Source organism: Acinonyx jubatus, chromosome D1, assembly GCF_027475565.1.
Source record: "Acinonyx jubatus isolate Ajub_Pintada_27869175 chromosome D1, VMU_Ajub_asm_v1.0, whole genome shotgun sequence".
NCBI lineage: Eukaryota > Metazoa > Chordata > Mammalia > Carnivora > Felidae > Acinonyx > Acinonyx jubatus.
The window spans coordinates 29,387,743-29,411,524 of NC_069390.1; the positions used below are offsets into that span (position 1 = coordinate 29,387,743).

A 23,782-nucleotide genomic window follows, 5' to 3' on the forward strand; every position below is an offset into this window, starting at 1 on the left:
ATAAAGAGAAAATTACTGAAGATGGTAGTAAAGTAAGATAGTTAAGTCATAAAAGTCTTCTCTGAGCTCAGAATGGAACCATGGGAAAATGACTGCATTTAAATCTTAAGTGCAAAATCAGAAGGAAATCCACTTATGTATTTTAGGGGTTAAGTAATTAAGAAGTTTGAAATGAGGGCCAAAGTGATATATTTCTTCACTAAACTCTGGAATATTTGAGCTATGACCCATCTCTTTGAAATTACCCAAGTAATTTTAGAATTACTTGGTATGGTTTAATAATCACACAGAACTTGCTACTGTGAGGTATAGGTTAAATATATGTATCCAGCAGTTGAAAAAGGTATTAAGAAAAACTTGTGGGCACAAAATGCAAAGTTAATGGAAAATGAAAAATGTCTGTTCCAGATACATAACTTTTTTTTTTTTTTGCCAAATTAGTACTCTTTTATTTAATTTATTTTTTTAATTTTTATTTAATTTATTTTTTTAATTTACATCCAAGTTAGTCAGCATATAATGCAACAATGATTTCAGGAGTAGATTCCTTAATGCCCCTTACCCATTTAGCCCATCCCCCTTCCCACAACGCCTCCAGTAACCCTCTGTTTGTTCTCCATACTTAGAGTCTCTTATCTTTTGTCCCCCTTCCTGTTTTTATATTATTTTTGCTTCCCTTCCCTTATGTTCATCTGTTTTGTATCTTAAAGTCCGATATGAGTGAAATCATATGATATTTGTCTTTCTCTGACTGACTAGTTTCACTTAGCATAGTACTGTCTAGTTCCATCCACGTAGTTGCGAATGGCAAAATTTCATTCTTTTTGATTGCCAAGTAATACTCCATTGTATGTATGTGTGTGTGTGTGTGTGTGTATATATATATATATATGTAATATATTCACCACATCTTCTTTATCCATTCATCTATCAGTAGAAATTTGGGCTCTTTCCATAGTTTGGCTATTGTTGCTAATGCTGCTATAAACATTGGGGTGCATGTGCCCCTTTCAAACAGCACACCTGTATTCCTTGGATAAATACCTAGTAGTGCAATTGTTGGTCATAGGGTAGTTCTATTTTTAGTTTTTTGAGGAACCTCCATACTGTTTTCCAGAGTGACTGCACCAGTTTGCATTCCCACCAGCAGTACAAAAGGGTTCCTCTTTCTCCACATCCTCACCAATATCTGTTGTTGCCTGAGTTGTTCATGTTAGCCATTCTGACAGGTGTGAGGTGGTATCTCATTGTGGTTTTGATTTGTATTTCCCTGATGATGAGTGATGTTGAGCCTTTTTTCATGTGTCGGTTGGCCATCTGGATGTCTTCTTTGGAGAAGTGTCTATTCATGTCTTTTGCCCATTTCTTCACTGGATTATTTGATTTTTGGGTGTTAAGTTTGATAAGTTCTTTATAGATTTTGGATACTAACCCTTTATCTGATATGTCGTTTGCAAATATCTTCTCCCATTCCATCAGTTGCCTTTTGGTTTTGCTGATTGTTTCCTTCATTGTGCAGAAGCTTTTTATTTTGATGAGGTCCCAATAGTTCATTTTTGTTTTTGTTTCCCTTGCCTCTGGAGAGGTGTTGAGTAAGAAGTTGCTGTGGCCAAGATCAAAGAGGTTTTTGCCTGCTTTCTCCTTGAGGATTTTGATGGCTTCCTGTCTTACATTTAGGTCTTTCATCCATTTTGAGTTTATTTTTGTGTATGGTGCAAGAAAGTAGCCTGGGTTTATTCTTCTGCATGTCGCTGTCCAGTTTTCCCAGCACCACTTGCTGAAGAGACTGTCTTTATTCCATTGGATATTCTTTCCTCCTTTGTCAAAGATTAGTTGGCCATACATTTCTGGGTCCATTTCTGGGTTCTGTATTCTGTTCCATTGATCTGAGTGTCTGTTTTTTTGCCAGTTCCATATTGTCTTGATGATTATAGCTTTGTAATACAGCTTGAAGTCTGCAGATACATAACTTTTTAAAGTTAACATTGTGGTGGATAAGTTTTATTTTCCCTCAGTTATCTCTTAGATTCATTGTCAGAGAAGTGGTATTAACTGTGTCAATTATTTTATTATCTAGGGTATCATCTCCTTTGAGAAATCTTTATAGATTTCAAATTTCTTTATATTTTTTATTCCCAGCTAATAGTTTTTTATTTGTTTTTTTGCTTGGTTTTCTATGTACTGTCATAAACGGTATGAGATTGCAATGGTGGAGAAGACAGTGAAAAAGATAATGAGTGAATGAAAGAATGAAAAAGTGTCCTAATCCCTCGGTCAGTCCAGTTTGAATTGATTGTTCTCTATAACCTATACCCTGGGATCTTTCTTCACCTTCAACCTGGGCATTATCTTTCCACCTCTCCTCTGTTGGATCCCTCTTTCCTACTTTTGCATCTTTCTCTACCTTCATTTAGTTTATTATATACATATTCCAGATGGAGACATCAGATACTTATGGCAGACACAGGGCCTGCAGTGTTTATCAAAGTGTGCTACACAGAACACCTGCATCCGAATTATCTAGACTATGTGTTAAAAACTCAAACTGGTGTCCCCCATTCCAAGCCTATTAAATTCAGAATCTCTTGAGTGTGGGGTCTGGGAATCTGAATTTCAACAAATATCTCCAAATGATTCCTAACCCCACTAAGTTTGAGAACTCCTGTTCTAGTATTCTAAAACTTCAAACTTACCAATTAATGGAAATCTTAATAGATTCTCTGTTTGTTTTCCTATACTTCTCATGTGGTTTAAGAGAAGGAAAATAATTTGTATGACAGAGAAAACAGGTTATGTGAAATTAGATCACTGGTTGCTGGATTAAAACTAGTGCAGGGAGTTAAGAAATCCGGAAGAGGAAAAATTCTGCAAGTTAGCAGGAAGGGAGTAGTGTGTGTGGCAACTCTGACTTAGAAAAAATTAGTATTCCCTTAACATTTGTATGTAAACATAATTCATTTTTGTGATTTTTCCTTGTTACTACCAAAAAACGACATAAATATTGAGAGAATATTTCATATATGACTATCAAGTTATAAATAAATAATGGACTTTATCAGATGCCCTTAAATCAGGAAAATCCAGACTTTTATGATGCTTACATGTGTTAATTGGAAAAATAACTCAGTAAGCCTAAACAAACAAACAAACAAAATAAGACTTTAAGAAAATGTTCCAGTTTAATGAACTTAATTGTATGATTTAATTGAAAAAAATACAACATAATAGCATTATTATGGAATGTTCACACACAAATCAGTAACAGAGCAGGGATTTTCCAATAGTGTGAGTAAAGAAATTTAGAGAACATTTTAAGAGATTTGTAAGGGAGCACCTGGAGTAACAAAATTTGATTAAGGATGCTTACCATGGATTCCGACAAGGGAAGTCATGCATAATTAGTATATTGGAAATTCTTTAAAGAGCTTTTTATGATGGATGAGGAAAAGCCCGTTGATACTATTATTGTTTTAAAACTTAGTCTAGTGTTCATACTGGGTATTAATACTAGATTTTAAAATATGAAACAGAGTTTTTAAAATATGGAATTTGCTATAGTTCATTTTGGAGGTGTGGATAGCCAATTTTGTTCTATTTGTCGTCAATTTTTTGGTTATACAATTGGATTATTTTAGAATATTATAAATAATTATTTTGTAGTGATAATCTTTTTTTCTTGAATAAAATCGTAAGTGGGGTGATGGGATGTGAACTTCCTCAGCTAAAATAAAAGCAAAACAGAATTTTCAGTTTACAGATTTACTTTACAGATGACACTTAAGGACAGATAATCCTTAACATTATGCTTTAACTCCCCTAAACAGTTAAGACATAAACATAATATTAAATCTGAAAAGATGGGGCACCTGGCCGGCTCAGTCAGAAGAGCATGTGACTTATGATCTTGGGGTTGTGAGTTTGAACCCCACATTGGGTGTAGAGCTTACTTCAATTAAAAAAAAATCTTTTTAAAAATCTGAAAAGGTAAAATTTATTTTTATTAATCTATTAAAATTACCTCATAGTTTTTATATTTACATTTTATATTTTAATACACTTTAATTGGCAAGCACATATAACAGTAATGATTAAATCAGAGGATTTGTTAAATGAGTTTACATACAAAGATTTATTAGATTATCTTCTATACATATCTTCCCGTTAAAGTACCTTTGGTGAACTTTATCTAATTTCTGGACATTAAGGTCACAGATTTTATGAGATAATCTAATTAAGCAACTCAGAAAACTGAGACTTAGAACAGTTGTCTGTCCTATCCAAAGTGGATCAGCTGGAATAGCTAGGACTGGAGCCCATTTTCTGAGTTCTAGAACAGTATTTTTTTCGTTATGGGGAAATGCCACAAATATTGTTTTTATTACATTTTAATTCCTGTGTGTCCTCACTTAAAGATGAGTTAACATAACCATGAAAATAACATGAAACATCTGTTTGTAATCATAACAGAATAACTAGTATCAGACTAGCCATCCAATTTTAAACAACTTGAATTGGACAAAATATATGAAACAATAATTTTTAGACATGAGATAATGAGGAGTCAAGATTGAGAGAAGAAAAGTTGAAGTGAGTCCTACAATTGACCCCATCTTTATACCTGGAGGTATTTTTTGGACCTGTGGTATAGGGAAAGATAATCCAAGAAAACACAGTATTCTCCCCAAGCTGAGGAGCAAGACAAGAAAGTTGTAAGAGGTAGAAATATCAGGAATTTTCCCTGAAATGCCATAAATGAGGGAGCTATTTAGGTAATAGTCCCTATGGGTCCCTTTGTGTCTTTGACTAGGTATTAAGTTGTTTATGTACGAAGTGAACTCTACAAGGTTTGGCATAAACAACTAACTACTAGGGAAAAAACAACTAATGGGGATGTGAAAAGGAAATAACTATGGAAGTATGCACAGGGTGGGGATACAATTGTGTTTTGATCTGTCAGAGGAGAGAGATTTTGTTGAACATATGGAAAATTCACAAAGATCCCTGAAAAGGTAATCATTATCCAGGAGAAGAGTCAATCAATAGAAATAGACTCCCCAGAGTTAATAGTAAAGGACATCCCAAAAGCTAGTATAAATATGTCAAGGAATTAAAGAAAAATATGAATATAATATGAAGAGAAATGGAAACTAAAAATAGAATCAATGGAAGTTCTAGAATATCTTAAATGGAAAAAAAAACCCACTGGATGGGTTTTACACCAGATTAGACATTCGAGAAGAAAATATCAGTGAACTTCATGACAGTGTAATGAAAACTGTGCAAACTAAGTCTACTATAGAGAAGGAAAAGGAAAAGACTGAAAAAAGGACAGTGTCAGTAATTTGTGGGTTAATATCAAGCAGTCTTATAGATATATAATTGGAGCCTTAGAAAGACTGGGGGAAGGAGAATATATTTGAAGAAATAACGGCCAGAATTTTTTCTGAGTTCCTGAAAAATGTCAAACACAGATCTAAGAAGCTCAATGAAAGCCCAGGAGATGCAAAGGAATTAGAATAGTCAAATTTAGAAGAATTATACTACTTGACTTTAGCATTTATTATAAAGTAATCAAGATATAATGACTTTGGCGGGGCATCTGGGTGGCTCAGTCGATTGAGTGTCCGACTTTGGCTTAGGTCATGATCTTGCAGTGTATGAGTTCAACCCCACATAGGGCTCTCTGCTGTCAAAGCAGAGCCTGCTTCAGATCCTCTGTCCCCATCTCATTTTCCCTCCCCCACTTTTGCTCTCTCAAAACTAAATAAACATTGAAAAACAAAGATATAATGCTTTTGGATACGGATAAGGATACACATAAAAAGCAATGGAAGGAAACGGACCCACACATAGAGGCAAATTATTTTTGATAATTCATTAGGGAAAAGACAGTCTTTTTTTTTTTTTGAAAAGACGTCTTTTTAACAAATATTGCTGAAAATTAGTTATCTGTGTTAAAAATTATCTTGATCCATACCTCATACTATCACAAAACTTAATTTAAATATTGATCAGAGATCTAATCATCAAAATTAAAACTAACAGTTCTAGGAGGAAATCCTCACAATTTGAGGGTAGGCAAAGACTTCTTAGATGGGACTAAAAACATATGAACTAAAAAATAAAAAAGATGAAATGTGCCTTATCCAAACAAACACACAAAAAAAGAAAACTTCTCTTCAAAAGACAACATTAATAAAAAGTCTAGCCAGGGATTGGGAGAAAATAATCAGAAAACACACATCTGACAAAAACAGAACAAAATTTGTATTCATAATATATCAAGATCTCTGACAACTCAATAGAAGACCAACAACACAATTAAAAAAATACACTTTACTGAAAAAAAAAACCCATAGCAATCAACCATAAGAACATGAAAAGATGTTCAATAGTAGTCATCAAAGAAATACAAATTAAATGCAGAATTAGGTTCCACTATGCACACATTAGAATGGCTAAAATTTTGAAAAGACTGGTAATAATACTAAGTGTTGGTGAGTATGTGGAGTAACTGAAAGTCTCACATAATAGCAAATGAGAATGCAAAATGATATAGCCACTTTGCAAGCCAGTTTGGCAATTTCTCATAAAGTTAAACATATACTTACCACACAATCTAGCAATCCCCTTTCTAGATATTTACCTAGTAGAAATAATGTTTATCAACGCAAAGACTTCTGGTGAATGTTCAGTGTAGCTTTATTCATAAAAGCCCCAGCTAGAAACTATGGAGAAGTCCATCAACAAATGATTGGACAGTCTTTTGCCTGTTGGCTGGGGCCTGTCGTACACCGCTTCAGGGAGGGGCTCCACTGCAGCCATGGTCTTGTTGCTTTTCTGGGCACCACTCCCTCCACCCCACTCTGCCTGCCTGACATGATGTGCTATCGCACCAATTCCTTCCCGGCTCTTGTGTGCTGTTCTGAGCAGCATCACTCTTTAGATCAGAAAGCTGGTGGGCACTATGGAGAAGAAATAAAACAATAAAAAAATAGAGGAGGTGCTGGATGAGGGGGAAGAGAAATATGTGGTGGAAAAAGTTCTTGACGGTTGAATGACAAAGGGCGAAGTGAAGTATCTTCTAAAGTGGAAGGAGTTTTCAGGTAACATGTGGGAGCCAGAAGAGAGCCTGGATTGCCGTGATCTCATTGCCAAGTTTCTACAGTCACAGAAAACAGCACTTGAGACAGATAAACCAGAGGGAGGCAAGCTCAAAGCTGACTCTGATTCTGAAGATAAGGGAGAGGAGAGCAAACCAAAGAAAAAGAAGAGTCAGAAAAGCCACAGATTATTAGATCTACAGACTCGTGGAGAACTCATGTTCCTGATGAAATGGAAAAATGCTGCTGAGGCTGACCTAGTCCCTGCCAAGGAAGCCAATATCAAGTGCCCACCAGGTGGTCATATCCTTCAATGAGGAAAGGCTGATGTGGCATTCTTACCTGTCAGAGAACAATTACCAAAAAGATGACAAGAATTAACTCTCCTGAGTACTAGTGCTCCTGTCACGTCTGACTGTGGGTTTCAAGTTAGAAGGGAAGGAGTTATACTGGTCTTGGCACCAGAGTTGGTTTGAGAAGACGTCCTTTGTAGAGTCAGTAGTACCATTTTCTGTGCCCTACAGCAGCCCAAGTGCTTTAAAGCCTTTCCATGCTGTGTAGTTTGCACACCCATCCCAGGAAGGGAAAGGGGGAGAAATGTTGCAAGGCAGCCCATTATGTACTTTTCTGAGAAAGGCAAAGGGCCTTCCATGAAGAACAAAGCTTACAGAGTGGGTGTGTGGGAGAGCAAAAGATAGGGTAGATCTCCAAAGTACATCTATCTCCACAATCCACAACCTTCTTCCCAATACTGTTAACTCTGCATTTTTACAGTGTAGCATATGTATAGTTTTTGGCTGTTACTAGTGTATTATTTGGGGCTGTTACTAGTGTATTATTTGGGGTTGGGAAGGAACAGAGATGGGTAGGATTTTTTTTGTTAAAATTTGAGATCTGACTGGGGAAATGGTAAAACAATGAAAAGAATAAACCAGCAGTGATTTGGTTCTGTGTCCAGAATATTTTATCTTTTCAAAAATGTCATTGGCAACCTAAATGAGGACTATGAGAAACTGTTTAAAAGCTGTGAATGCTGGAAATTTATAAGCCAAGGTATTCCCTTCTTGAGCTTAATGCTGTTCCCAACAAAGTACTAAACCAGTTAATAAATTACCAAAGCTGCCATTTGGGGAATGGAAATTGGTTGAGGAGGGAAAGTCTTATTGGAGCATATACATAGGCAGATCGTTCTGTCTTAGGGGTGCAAATTTTTGAAATTGATAAGAAACCCTTTCTTTTCCAATTATGAAATGTTAAACATCAGTTTGTCAATCCAAGCCACTGGCTGAAGAATTTGGAGAGGGGAAGACGGTGCTATAGAAGGTGGAAGAGTAGGGAAAGACAAGGTCCCATGCTCCAAGGTTGGAAACTTCTTGGGGCCTGTTATTTGAACTTTGACTTCTGAAATCAACAGGATTCAGTCACTGACAGTACAAGTTCATCAGATCACTTGAAGAATTGAATGATTTCAAAAGCCCTGGTCTCAGGAGAAGATTAAACTTTCATACTGCCCCTACAGCATCCCAAGTGCTTTAAAGCCTTTCCATGCTGTGTAGCTTGCACACCCATCCCAGGACGGGAAAGGGGAGAAATGTTGCAAGGCAGCCTATTCTGTACTTTTCTGAGAAAGGCAAAGGGCCTTCCATGAAGGATAAAACTTGCAGAATGAGAGCAAAAGATATTGTAGATCTCCAAAGTACATCTGTCTCCACAATCCACAACCTTCTTCCCAATAGTGTTAACTCTGCATTTTTACAGTGTAGCATGTACCAGGGGCAGTGGTTCACTTCGAAACACAAAACAAAACCAATTTTTTTTATTCTAATAATTAATACCCAAAATGCTGTCTTCAATCATGAGATCCATCAGTTCTCCACATCGCCTAGACCTGCATCTAGAACTCCACTGTGAAATCTTGTTTTTAAACTTTATTTATTTTGAGAGAAGATGTGTGTGTGCATGCACACAGAGGAGGGACAGAGAGAGAGGGAGAGAGAATCTCAAGCAGGCCTCACATTGTCAGCGCAGAGCCCAACCCATGGCTCAAACCCATGAACCCGAAGGTTATGACCTGAACGGAAATCGAGAGTCAGACGCCTAACTGACCAAGCCACCCAGGCATCCCAAGAATTTCCATTGTAAAATCTTTTTAGGCATGTGTTAAATTTCTGTGAAAACTTTAATATAACTTCATACCACATTGTCAGTTTTTGTCTTAATAAAACTATAGAATTACAATTCTTAAAAAAACAAATAAAAAATAAATGAGTGTGTGAAAAAATTGTGATATATCCATACCAAAGAATATTGTTCAGCAATAATAAGGAGCAAATATTGTGGTAAGTGAAAGAAGCCAGATACAAAATAATACTTGCTATATGATTTCATTTGTGTGAAATTGTAGAAAAACCCCTATTCTCTACTGACAGACAGGGATCAGTGGTTTCCTGGGACAAAGGGTACTGAATTGTGATTGGGAAAAATCATGAGGAATTTTGGAGAGTAAAGGAAGTATTCTATATTTTGATTGTAGTGGTGATTATACAGATATATTTTTTTCTACCTGCATTGAACTGTACACTTAAAATAGGTACAATTTATTTCATGTAAATTACACGTCAAAATAGTATATTTAAAAAGCAAATAACAAGGGTGCCCGACTGGCTATGTATTATGCATCAAAATAGTAGATTTAGGGGCACCTGGGTGACTCAGGTCATGATCTCATGGTTCATGGGTTCGAGCCCCTGCATCGGGTTCTGTGCTGACAGTTCAGAGCCTGACGCCTGCTTCGTATTGTGTCTCCTTCTCTCTCTGCCCCTCCCCACCTGTGTTCTGTCTCTCTCTCTCAATTTTAAATACGCTTTAAAAAAAATAGTAGGTTTAAAAAGCAAATAACAAGAGCCTGGCTGGCTCAGTCAGTGGACCAGGTGACTCTTGATCTCAGTGTTGTAAGTTTGAGCCCCATGTTGGGTGTAGAGATTATTTAAAAATAAAAAAACATCTTTAGGGGCACCTGGGTGTCTCAGTTGGTTAAGCGTCCAACTTCGGCTCAGATGGTGATCTCCCAGTTTATGAGTTCGAACCCCATGTGGGTCTCTGTCTCTCAAAAATAATAAACATTAAAAAATTTAATAAAAAAAATTTAAAAATCTTTAAAAATGATAGTAAATAAATAAAAAACAGGTAATGGTATACTTAGCATTATAAACATTTTAAAGTAATCTGGGCTATTTAATTATTTTAAGAAGAGATTAAGGATAGAATATCTAAAGAGTATATATTAAACGATTACTTGGAAAATCTCCTCTGGTTATCTATTTCTCATTCACATTTTGATAATAAAATGCCAGAACACCTACATTTCAAATTCACCAGAAATAATTGCTTTTACAAGTCATAGTGATGTTCATTACTAGTAAGAGCAAATAGATTTGTCATGCATTCTATCACCCACTCTTATGAGAATAAGACAAGTAACAAACCAGTAAATTTATTTCCAGAATTTATTCAGAAAATTACCTTTAAGCTATTTAGTAAGATGGTTACAAATTCAGCCCAATCTCCTGGCATCTTCAGGTTGAAATAATGATCATATATTTTATTCTAAATCATTATAAAATGTTGGTCTTAGCAGAGAGTTATGCTAAGTACATTTTATTACATTTTAATTCTTTGAAAATTCACAATGTATTTGGCAGTCTTTCAGTTACCAAAAAAAAAAAAAAAAAAAGAATCTGTAAAAACAGATTCCCTTTCTCAAAATATTCATGATAAATTGTATTCTCTTCTACTGAACAAGTATAATTAATTGCCAAAGGCGAAACACTTTTAGTAATTCAATGAATTATATTCATAATTATCCATTATTTTCACAGTTTTCAGCTTGCTAAATTTCTTTTAAAATTCTTCTCTGCGTTCTTAATTAAATGATTTGCTTTTTAGCTTTATATAGTGAGCACTGTTGTAATCTATTTGCTATACAAATACTGAGTTAGCTGAAACAATGTTCCTCATTTGAGGAACCTGGGCCAAAAAATTTTTTATATATTATTTAGGCTGACTTTAGCTGCAAATGACAGAGAATCCTAATTTAAACAGACTAAAGCAAAAAACAAATCAAAAAATCAAGAGTTAGGGCAGTTTCAAGCATAGCATGATAGGATTCCAGTTAAATTATTTTTAATTTTCTGGATTTTATGCTCTTTCTGGATTTTCTGCCAGTGGCAGAAAAGGACTATCTCTTCCCTATGAATGATGAAGCCTTTCCCAGAAATGCTTCCTTATTTCTCATTGGCAGAACTACAATGGCAATACTCCTAAACTGACAGGAGACATGGGACTGCCATGATTGACCTAGATCGATCAAGATAAGTGTAGTCTTCTTTGAGTCCAAAGGGGTAAAAATGAACCTCTAAATAAAATCAGGACACTGAGGATGGGACAACTAACAGAATTTGTACAAATGTGAAGACATTTTCTTATTTATATCCTAAGGTCAGTATAAGGTTTGTGCTCTGGTAGTAAAAAGAAATGGAATTATTTGGAAATTTCCTTTTCTAGAATTACACATTCTTTAGTTATAGCATAATTTGTCAGAAATTTTATTTGCTAAATTTAACAGACTGTTAACAATATAAAATTCATGATGAAATGAGTGTAAATTAGACATAATGTGTATTAACTTCCATTAATTTGTTAATTCACAATATTTTTATGACTACTAATGAAGGCCAAGTACCTGGATCTAATGGTGAGTAAAACCAGCCATAGGTATGTTCTCATGGAGCTTTTATTTATTTTAATGTTTATTTATTTGGAGAAAAAGAGAGCACATGTATGAGTGGGAAAGAGACTGAAAGAGAATCCCAAGCAGGCTCCACTCTCAGTGTGGAGCTGACCCAGGGCTCTATCTGATGACCATTAGATCATGACCTGAGCCAATATCAAGGGTCGGATGCTTAAACTGACTGAGCCACCCAGGTGCCTCCTCATATAGCTTGCAGTATAGTGGTGGCAAAAGCCATTTGTATAAAGGTCACATTATTCCTTTATTTTTTATAAAGATTTTAGTTTTAAGTAATCTCTACATCCAATGTGGGGCTCAAACTTAAAATCGCAAGATCAAGAGTCACATGGTCTACTGACTGAGCCAGCCAGGCACCCCTAAAAGCCTCATTACTGAATATGGAGTAGGTGGCATAAGGAAGTCATCTGAGAAGAGATAAGCAGAATTTATCTGGGTACATACAGAGGATATTGAGTATGGTAACCTTTTCAAGCAGAGAGCACAGTATATCAAAAGACTATTGTAGGGTGAGCAGGATGAATCCCATAAATTAAAAGTTTAACATATGACCTGTCCTTGCAGGAAAGGTTACAGATTTTTCCCTCAAAGAACAGTGAGAATTCATGTAAGTGGTTTTAGTTAGGAGCAGAAAAGAAGGTAACCAGATTTACATTTTTTAATAAATTACTTTGGTGTTGTGGAAAACAGATTGGGTGGGCCAGGTAGATGCAGGGCAACTATTAGCTAACTATATTGCTAGAGTCCTGGTGACAGGAAATAGATGGAAAATATCATCATAGATGGAAATAGATGGGAAATACCTATATTGTCAGGAAACAGATGGAAAATAAAACATTGGGGCATTGGTTAGATTGCCTGAAAAGCTAATTTCGAGTGAGGCAGGAAGAAGGCTAGGACTGATCTTGAAGAACTGCAGTGAATGAATACAGGAGGATGAACCTATGAAGAAGAAGAAAAAGGAGGACAAAACTTAGTAGATTATCATATTTCAGAATTCAAAGGTAAAAAGAGTTGAGAGAAAGAGGAAACAGTCAAACACTATTGAAAAATAAAAACAAATGACAATTAAGAAAATGTTCTTTGGATTTGTCAACATGGTAGTCATTGGTAATCTTTGTGAGAGTGATTTCAGTAAAATAACACAGACAGTCAGACTGTAGTGGCCTCAGAACGAGTGGGAAAAAGGAAATGGAAACAGAAGCTTGGGCAAATCTTTTAGAGACTTACCTGTGAAAGGAAGGAGTAGCTGGTGGGAGATGTGGGGGTAAGGGAAGATTTAACTTCTAAGATAGGAAAGCCTTGATCATGTTTAAGTACCAGTAGGAAAAATCTCATTGAGAAGGAATAGTTGAATACATATGAAAGAGAAGAAATGATAGGTAATATATACTGCTTTAAAAGTTGAGAGCAAACATAACTAAAAGCATAGGTGGAATATTGGTGTTAGATAGGAACAGGGACTCTTACAACTAGAGGGAAAAGGAGGGGATATGTGTAAAATAGGTAAGCTTTTAGTTTTATTTTTATTTATTTTAAAAAAAAAATTTTTTTAACGTTTACTTATTTTTGAGACAGAGAGAACAGAGCATGAACGGGGGAGGGTCAGAGAGAGGGAGACACAGAATCTGAAACAGGCTCCAGGCTCTGACCTGTCAGCACAGAGCCTGACGCAGGGCCCGAACCTGCAAACAGGGAGATCATGACCTGAGCTGAAGTCGGACACTTAACCGACTGAGCCACCCAGGCGCCCCAAGCTTTTAGTTTTAGTAGCAAGAGGATAAGGCTTCAATTTTCTCTCTGATATAAGGTCAAAAGTAAAGAGGGAAGTAGGGGAGAAGAGGCCCGGTGGAGACAGCTGAGCAAAGATGGTTTGAAATATTCATTATGGTAAGTATAAGAGAGAGTTGACCAAGCAAATGAAATAGAAGTGACTAGGCAGCATTGAGGGGCCATGGATTTTGCTGAGTATGAAGAATACTAATGCTGATAAGATCATTTGTGTGATTTCTCCAGGAGCACCAAGATTCTTGGTATGTGCACCACAAGTAGATAGTAAGCATCAGCCAGGGTTAGGATTTTTATCCATGAATGAGGAAGAATGACTGGAGCGAAGGAAGATGGTCACTTGAAGGTCAGGCTGTTTTGTTTGTTCAGTAAATGAGTTGGGAAGAAATCTTGAAATAGCATTGTAAGTAACACCACTTCCCACCTTCCCATCCACTCCCACCACTTTGAGATTGTGATATGAGAGAGTAAAATCCCAGCACTTGAGAGGACTCTGAGAAAATTAATGAACTCAGGGGGACAGCCTGGTTTCTTTTAAAAGAGCCTGAGGGCCGAGTTGATTTTGTTGCTGAGGGGAAGCATTTTCAGATTGCACAATGCAAAGACCATCTTGCTGTAGTGTGAAAGCATCCATAAAATATGTAAATAAAGAGTGTGGCTGTTTTCCAAGACTTTATTTATGGACACTGAAATTTTAATTTTAATGTGACAAAATACTATTCTTGTGATTTCTTTTAACATTTAAAATTGTACAGGGGTGCCTGGGTGGCTCCGTCGGTTGAGTTTCTGGCTCTTGATTTCGGCTCAGGTCATGATCTCTGAGTTCATGGTCTCTCAGTTTGTGGGATTGAGCCCTGCATTGGGGTCTGTGCTGGCAGTTGGGAGCCTGCTTGGGATTTTCTCTCTCTCCCTCTGCCTGCCCCCCCCCCCCCATATGTGCACAGTCTCTCTCTCTCTCTCTCTCTCTCTCTCTCAATAAATAAATAAATAAACAAATAAATAAACATGTAAAAAATTTTAAATTTATACAAATTATTCTTAGCCCATAGGCCATACAGAAATAGGCCATGGCTCGAATTAGCCCATGGTGTACAGGCTGCTGACGCTTGCTGAAAAAGAGTTTGTGGGCAAGTAGAAATCAGGGCTTTTACTTCTGAATGTTTACACATAAAACATGTCTACATTGTTGATTTGACTCACTCAGCCAGGGATAATGTTGAGCTCTCTCACCTGGACTGGGGTAGTAGTGAGCCAAACCCAGAGGCTGTAGACTGTGTAAACGCACCACCTCCCTGGTGGCCATTCCAGAAGTTGCAAACTTGGGACCGGATATGCCCATGGGTGGAGGTAACTCCCAGAACTATAAACAGATTACACTAAAAAAATCTCTTCTCAGCTGTTTATTAAGAAGAGTCTGGTTTTACAGCATGATGGTTTTAAATTTCAGTATCTGAAGTGTTCTCTACAACCTATGCTGTAAGAAATTAACAAAATGTGAATTTATAAAAATAATATTTTAACAAGCTTAACAGGTACAAATGAATGGAAATGGTATTTTAATTAACCTTAATAGTACAGTAAGATGACACTGTTAAATATTTTCAGTTGTGAATTATAAGAATGACCTTACAAGTAGAGGCTTCATTTCAGGCTTTTTGACAGAAATTTATATTGATACTAATTCATACCACTGATAAGTTACTCTGAGAAAGTGATTACTGAAGGTTGGCATTGCTTAAACACTGCAAGGATCTTTTATACAGAAAATATGAGAGAATGACAGCGTTGCTGATGCGTTATTAATTACTAGTATCTGATTTTCTAATGCTGGTTTTTATACTCACTTAACTCTTAAAATTTGGCTTGCCCAAACATTTTACTGATGTTTGGGCACAATGAAAAGAGGGATCTTTGAGTTAGGAAGCTGTGTAATTTCACTTGGCTGTTTTTTTAAAACACAAAGACGGCAATATTTGAAATAATTTTGAAAATCATTGAAATTTTAGTTGAAGTAAATGGGACTAGCTTTAAATAGTTCACATTTTACTTAGTTTAATTAGTAAATTATAACTTTGGACAAGGGTATTTAGATATTGAACCTTCACTAGTAAGTAACTGGGGAATATAATTTGTACCAAAGGGCTTCATTGAACTTTTAAATAATAGATTTGTAATATTAAGAAACCGAGAACTAAACATAAAGAATGGAAAGATCAAGAATATAGGGAGCCAAAGGAGGAAGCTCTATGGGACCAACTGTAGATTCTTAGTAGTACTCAGAGATGATTGGCTAAGGAAGAATGTGTACTGAATTATATCCCGTTAATATTTCTGTCAATGAGGGTGGTGGTGGTAAAAGAATAATCTTTGGGCACAAAGTCACATGGAATAAAGTGACCATTAGGAGAATTTTGCTAGAGACGAACTGTATTCATAAAGTGTTTTTAAAAACACAGGGGTGGATCCCATGCCAATGTCAGTCAGTATGTTCCACTCTCTTTTCTGTCTAAAGTTCACTTTCTTCTGATAACTTCTCTCTTCTTTTCTGAACATTACTTTATAAGCATCTTTAGTAAAGGTTTCAATCCATGGATAGGAGTCCTAGGTGAACTTGTGTGTAGTAATCACTACAGAAATTGGCCCAAGAGAGTGGGAAGGAAAGCAGGAAGAGTAACATTTAGAGTCACCAGCATTATTACCTTATTTTATGGGGTGGCAAGGACCAGACCCAGCCACTGGGCTCTTCCAAATTAGATATTCCAAAGGAATATTTTGTCTGACTTATGAGGACATAGGGCATTGGTCAGGTATTGAATCCATGAACCGACACCCTCCAGGTGGGGAGATTGGTGGTCAGTGAATTTGCTCCACATGACAGAGTTTATAGTCACCTGTGAAATACATTGCAAGTATGTTGTAATTATTTAACCTAGGTAAAGCACTGATATTGTAAATATTTCCTTCATAGATTACAGGGTTCAAGATTATTCCTGTAACATCATTCTTAATCATAAACAGATATTCCTTCTTGATTTTGAGAAAAAGATCAGTAATACAGTTTCTGAAGAATTGCCCCAAACTCTGGATTACAGCTAGTATGGAAGAAAGACACACAATCCTGTGAATGCCCATGGCAGTATGTGGCTCATGAGAACATTATTGGTCATGTATAGAGGTAGTATAAAGACTGAGAACCTCTGATGTAATACGGCAATGGCCAATTTGTCAAATTAAATTTGTCAATTAGATATTTGCCTTTTAAATGCAACACACATCACTTGATATAGCAACTAGATAAACCAAATCAGTCACAATGTTTGAAAGTTGTTCTCCAGACTGAAAGGAGAGTACAGCTTTGTCCCTATATACACATTAAGCTGTTTAAATATGTTTGTTGTCACAAAGAAATTGAGTTGATTGAGCTAAGACTAGGATTACAGGCCCCAATTTTAAAGTAAGTATAGTAATCCCTATCAGAATAACACCAGCATTCTTCACAGGGCTACAGGGCAAACAATCCTAAAATTTGTATGGCACCAGAAAAGACCCTGAATAGCCAAAGCAATTCAGAAAAAGAAAACCAAAGCTGGAGGCATCACAATTCTGGACTTCAAGCTGTATTATAAAGCTGTAATCATCAAGACAGTTTGGTACTGGCACAAAAACAGACACAGAGGTCAGTGGTACAGAATAGAGAACCCAGAAATGGACCCACATATGTATAGCCAACTAATCTTTGACAAAGCAGGAAAGAATATCCAATGCAAAAAAGACGGTCTCTTTGGTAAAACTGGACAGCAACATACAGAAGAATGAGCCTGGACCACTTTCTTATACCATACACAAAAACAAACTCAAAATGGATGAAAGACCTAAACGTAAGACAGGAAACCATCAATCCTAGAGGAGAAAGCAGGCAACAACCTCTTTGACCCTTCAGGTTTTTTTAGTATCCCCTGTATGAATCTTTATATAGTTTGGATGTTAGGCCATTATTCAGTACATCATTTACAGAGATCTTTTCCCATTCTGTAGGCTGCCTTTTTGTTTTGTTGATAGTTTCCTTCACTGTGCAAAAGCTTTTTAGTTTGATGTAGTCACAGTATTTTTGTTTGTTTGTTTTGCTTTTGTTTCCCTCGTCTGAGAAGACATATCTAGAAAAATTTTGCTAAGGTTGATGTCCAAGCGGTTACTGACAATGTTTTCTTTTAAGAGTTTTATGGATGAAGAAACAAGAGTGCAGCGTGAACATGGGGAAGCAAAAGAAAGCAAGAAAGTATGCAACCATGAAGTGAATGCTTAGTCTCCGAAATCAGAGGCTTAAAGAGAAGGATAGATTGAAACCTAAAAAGAAAGAAAAGAAAGATCCCAGTGCACTCAGGGAAAGAGAAGTCCCCCGACATCCTTCCTGCTTATTCTTCCAATATAACACACAGCTGGGCCCACCTTACCACATCCTGGTTGATACCAACTTTATCAACTTTTCCATTAAAGCCAAAGTTGACTTAGTACAATCAATGATGGACTGTCTGTATGCCAAGTGTATCACTTGTATAACTGAGTGTGTAATGGCTGAAACTGAGAAATTGGGGTAAAAGTTGGCTCTAAGGATTGCCAAGGATCCAAGATTTGAATGATTACCATGCACACACAAAGGAACCTATGCAGATGACTGCTTAGTACAGAGAGTAACTCAGCACAAATGTTACATTGTGGCCACCATTGACCGGGACCTTAAATGAAGGATCCGGAAGATCCCTGGAGTTCCCATCATGTACATTTCTAACCATAGGTACAACATTGAGCAGATGCCAGATGATTATGGAGCCCCTTGGTTCTAATTCTAACACTCTAAAGATAGAGATCCTCTGCCTTCCTTTACCAACTTTTTCTGTTTCCAGTTCATGTAGCAATACGCTATAACATGAATTATTCTCCTTCTTACCCATTTGCTCTGTTATGAGCTGAGTATGGTTAAATACACTCACTTTTGATGTTGTTTTGAAATTGATATTTTGTATCATTTTGAATTTTGTTGCATCTTTTTATAAATCAGATGATTGCACACATTAAAAAAAGAGTTTTATGGCTTCAAGTCTTACATTTAGGTCTTTGATCCATTTTGGGTTTATTTTTGTGTGCAGTATAAGAAAGTGGTCCTGTTTCATTCTTTTGCATGTAGCTATCCAGTTTCCCCAACACTATTTATTGAAAAGAATGTCTTCTCCCCATAGTATATTCTTGCCTCCTGTGTCATAAATTGATCATATAAGTGCGGGATTATTTCTAGGTTCTCAATTCTGTCATTGATCTATGTGTCTTTTTTGTTCTGTCAGTGCCATACTATTTTGGTTGTTATAGCTTTGTGGTATATATAGTTTGAAATCTGGGTGCATGACACTTCCAGTTTTGTTCCTCCTTCTCAAGATTGCTGTGGCTACTCCAGGTCTTTTGTGGTTCCATACAAATTTTACAATTATTTTTTCTAGTTCAATGCAAAACACTATTAGTATTCTGAAAAGGATTGCCTTGAATCTATAGATTGCTTTGGGTAATATGGACATTTTAACAATATTAATTCTTCCAATCCATGAACATGGTATATCTTTCCATTTATTTGTATTGATTAAGACCAATATAAAGGTAATATCATTCCTGGGCATGTGGGTGGCTCAGTTGGTTAAGCGTCCAACTCTTGATTTCAGCTCAGATCATGATTTCACAGTTTATAAGATCAAGCCCCACATAGGCTCTGCACTGTCAGTACACAGCCTGCTTGGGATTCTCTCTCTCTCTCTCTCTCAAAAACAGATACATAATTTAAAAATAAAATGAAATAAAACTAACATCTTGACATTGTAAGTTAATGAAAAATATAGAAAATACCAAGAATGATATAAAAATTTCCTGGGGCACCTGGGTGGCTCAGTTGGTTAAGCATACGATTGGGGTTTTGGCTCAGGTCATGATCTGAGGGTTCATGAGTTTGAACTCCACTTCGGGCTTTGCACTGACAGTGTGGAGCCTGCTTGGGATTCTCTCCGTCCCCTTTTCTCTTCCCCTCCCCTGCTCATGCTCTCTTTCTCTGTCTCTCTAAATAAATAAAACTTTAAAAACTAAAAAAAATAGATAAAACTTTCCTTCAGTTCTAGCATTTATTAGTATGTAACCACTTTTTAATATTTATTGCATCTCTTTTCTCTTTTTTATTAATATTTGTTTTTTATTTACTTTTATTTCATTTATTATTTTTTTTAAGTAAGCTCTGAACCCATCATGGGGCTTGAACTCATAACCCTGAGATCAAGAGTCACCAGGTACCCCAGTTGGTGTGTTTTTAAAGTAAAATTATGATATAATAATTGTAACTGCTTTTTTTCTTATCATATTTTAGGAATATTTTCTAAATAATCAAATTTCATTTTATAATATGATTTGTATAGCCATTTAGTATAGAAAGGACTTTCAATGTTTATTCAATTTAGCCAGAGCTTATTGTAATAAATTATTTATAGTTTTTTTCTGCACTCTCTTGGTAGGTTTTAGATACTTGCACAATGAGAATGAACCTAAATTCACCAGCCAGATATCTTTATGATTTGTATGGCAGAACAATTAAAGATATTTCAAAAGGTAAGTCACAAAGATTTTACAAGCTCTATGATCACATTTCAAAAGACATTTGCATAATCTATATATATAAACATATATGTATATAAATATATATGAATATATATATGAACATATATATATGAAAACGGATATAATAAAAGTTTAGTTTTAACATGGGAACTATTCCTATACAAAAGGAAATTATGGAATGGATTAAGGTTTGAAGAATTTTTATTTCAGCTTGTGTTGGTCCATTTGAGCAGTTATAACAAAAATATCATAGGCTGAATGGCTTAAACAACAAACATTTATTTCTTATAATTATGAAGTCTGGGAAGACCAAGATCAAGGCCCTGGCAGATTCACTGTCTGTTGAGGGGCCCTTGACTGATTCATAGGCTGTTATCTTCTCATTGTGTCCTTATACGGTAGAAAGGGCAAGGGTACCTGGTGGGGTCTCTTGTATAAGGATACTAATTCCATTCATGAGGCCTCTACCCTTATGACCTAATTATCTCCAAACACCGTCACATTAGGTTTCAACATTTGAATTTTGGGGGGACACAAACATTCAACCTATAGCACAACTCAAGCTTAGATTTGAGAAAAATCATGAGTGTTTTAACCTTCATAAGTCATAATTTAATAAACAAAAGCAATTGATAAATTTTCATAACTTAACAGATACTTTCTATGGTATACAGCTCTCAAAGGAGAAAAATGAGAAATCATACTACTGTTGCTCAGATATAAAATTTTTAAATGTTTTGGTTAACTTCTAGAGGTTTTTCAAAAGTTATGAAATGTGTTCTAAAGCAATTTTATTGGGATGCCTCGGTGGCTCAGTTGGTTAAGCATCTGACTTTGGCTCAGGTCACAATCTCACAGTTCGTGGGTTCGAGCCTCGCATCAGGCTCTGTGCTAACAGCTCAGAGCCTGGAGCCTGCTTTGGATTCTGTGTCTCCCTTTCTCCCTCCCCTACTCCACATGTGCTCTCTCTTTCTCTCTCAAAAATAAATAAATAAACTTTAAAACAATGAGAAAATAAAACAATTTTATTCTATGTCTTTGTCAAAATATGAGACTTTCATCTGTTTCTAAAAGCACTGATTTGCTAGTCTCTAAGAGCAAAAATACCATGAATTCCACATTTGTACTTTTAAATTACTATTAGTAGTAATTACTACTATTATTTACTTCTTACTTTTTTAATTTACTTTTTATACTTTAGTAGTAATTACTATTCTTTACTAGTACTACTATTAGCACTACTAAAAATGCTACTCTTATGGTCCTATCACTTCATCTGAACCTTAACTCCATATGCCTGAAGAGGGCCAGAATATTAAGTGGCATACTTAACTGCAAGGCTAGATCCAGGCAACTGTAAGTGATTTTAGGATATGGCTATTCTGAATACTTACATTTGTTTCTAAAATCCTTGCTTGCAATATATAAAAACAAACCTTTACTGGCTTTATGATCTTAATCCTATTGAGTGACTACTATTATATTTTGATATTTGGGGTGCTTGGGTGGCTAAGCGTCCAACTCTTTTTTTTAATGTTTATTTATTTATTTTTGAGAGAGAGAGAGAGAGAGAGAGAGAGAGAGAGAGAGAGAATGAGCGCATGAGCAGCAGAAGGGCAGAGAAAGGGAGACAGAGAATTCCAAGCAGACTCCGTGTTGGCTGGACAGAGCCTGACGCAGGGCTCGATCTCTTGACATTAAGATCATGACCTGAGCTGAAACTCAGAGTCAGTCGATTAACTGACTGAGCCACCCAGGCACCCCATAAACTTCCAACTCTTGATCTTGGCTCAGGTCATGATCACATCATTCATGAGATCAAGCCCCACATTGGGCTCCATGCTTAGCATGAAGCCTACTTGGGATTCTCTCTCCCTCTTTCCCTGTCCCTCTTCTGCTTGTGTGCTCACACTCTCTCTCTCTCTCTCTCTTTCTCAAAATAAATAAACTTTAAAACAGATATTTTGAAACTTATTATAATTCTTAATTTTTTTCCTGCCAAGGATTATATGTGTGTTTGCATATTAGAAAGTAAATTATACTTTATCATTTTTAATGTTTGTATTGATATAATTATTTTTTATTTTATTAGAAGATTTCAAAGCTTTTGTAGACATACCCATTATCTAGCTAGTTACGTACCTGTAAGACACATGAAACACAGGGAATCCTTCTTTATGGTCTTTTTTGAGGGGGAGGAGGGGATATGGAATATCAATATTAAAGTTTATGTTTTCTTTCTTGCATTCCCCCCTAATCATGCTGGTTCAAATGAGCTTTATAATCAACAATATTATATAATCACTCTTAAATTTGCATTAATAAAATAAATAACACATTTTAAGACCCTATCCATCTTTAAATTATTTCCAGCTCACTGGGATTTGAAAAAAAAAGTTTTTAAATTAATCATTAGAATTAAAACTGTAAGGCACCCTGGTAAAGGGGAAAGATTTACACTTAGGAAGTTGATTTTTTCCCCCTCCCAAATGTGGAAGAGCAGAACTACTTATTAAAACATAAAAGCTCTGACTCTGAGGTGTGATGCTTCATGGATGCCAGAGGCAGACTCATGCCTCATGCTTCACGTGTCCCAGAAGTGTGCTATTATCACATTTTAATGCATGCCTTGCCCTGTGTCTTTGCGTACGTAGGAACGCTATGCCAGCTGAAATTAGCCTATGCGACTACTAACATGTGGAAGCATAACAAGTTCACTAGACTTAAAATCCTCAAAGAAGCTAATCCTACTGAAGGAGCTTCCAGTCTGTAGTACCCTAGTCACTTAACATTAGGTTTTTGCATTTATTTTTTCTTTGTTCATTAGTATAATTTGTGCATCAAATGATTGAGGTCCCTCAACTTTTATATTTCATAGTCTTCTGAACTTCAGCTTGGGAAAGATGAAGTGTTATGGGAAAGTTATCTTTTAATTTAAACAAATGCTAATTCTCTCATTTGATGTATGACTCTTGTTTGTTTATGTCAAATCAGAATATCACGTCTAATGTTAAGATCATAGTAATTACTTTTTATTTATAAGGACAGATTAGAAGTGTAACTGTACCAAGGACTGAAATGTAACAGATATACAAAATGAAACATTTTCTCCTATATGTTGCTTCTTTTTTTAGAATTAGATGTGCCTTGAAGGTTTTCCTCCTTTGCTGTGAGAAATGAGCACATTGGACATGACACCAAACTTTTACTTTATCAAGTCTAGTGAAACTTTTAAAACCTCATAGGATTTGCAAATTGCTTATGTTTTTAGACTTCTAAAAACCATAGAAGATTTTAACAAAGAAATTTATTTTGTTACATGCAGAAACATTCCTTACTTATGCCTCCCACCAAGATCTATTCTTTCTAGAGTAGAACTACCCACTGTGTAAAGATGCCATATTCCTATGTATGATCAACATGCTAGTACAGCATTTCTGCT

General features: G+C 35.9%; 2 protein-coding genes and 1 pseudogene across 5 annotated transcripts in view; all 3 read left to right on the top strand.

Annotated features, from left to right (window-relative positions):
* Positions 1 to 23,782, top strand: part of DCDC1 (doublecortin domain containing 1) — a 486,403-nt gene that overhangs the window by 64,252 nt on the left and 398,369 nt on the right. For all 4 annotated transcript variants that reach the window (XM_053203333.1, XM_053203334.1, XM_053203331.1 and 1 more), the window contains one exon: positions 20,238 to 20,331. In XM_053203333.1, coding sequence (XP_053059308.1) covers positions 20,238 to 20,331 — 94 coding nt within the window. The remainder of the gene's footprint in view (positions 1 to 20,237; positions 20,332 to 23,782) is intronic.
* Positions 6,018 to 8,361, top strand: LOC128311802 (chromobox protein homolog 1-like). Its single transcript, XM_053203348.1, has one exon. It carries the CDS (start codon positions 7,058 to 7,060, stop codon positions 7,418 to 7,420), a length of 363 nt encoding a protein of 120 aa, XP_053059323.1. The 5' UTR covers positions 6,018 to 7,057; the 3' UTR covers positions 7,421 to 8,361.
* LOC106970270 (rRNA-processing protein FCF1 homolog) lies at positions 17,934 to 18,785 on the top strand (annotated as a pseudogene).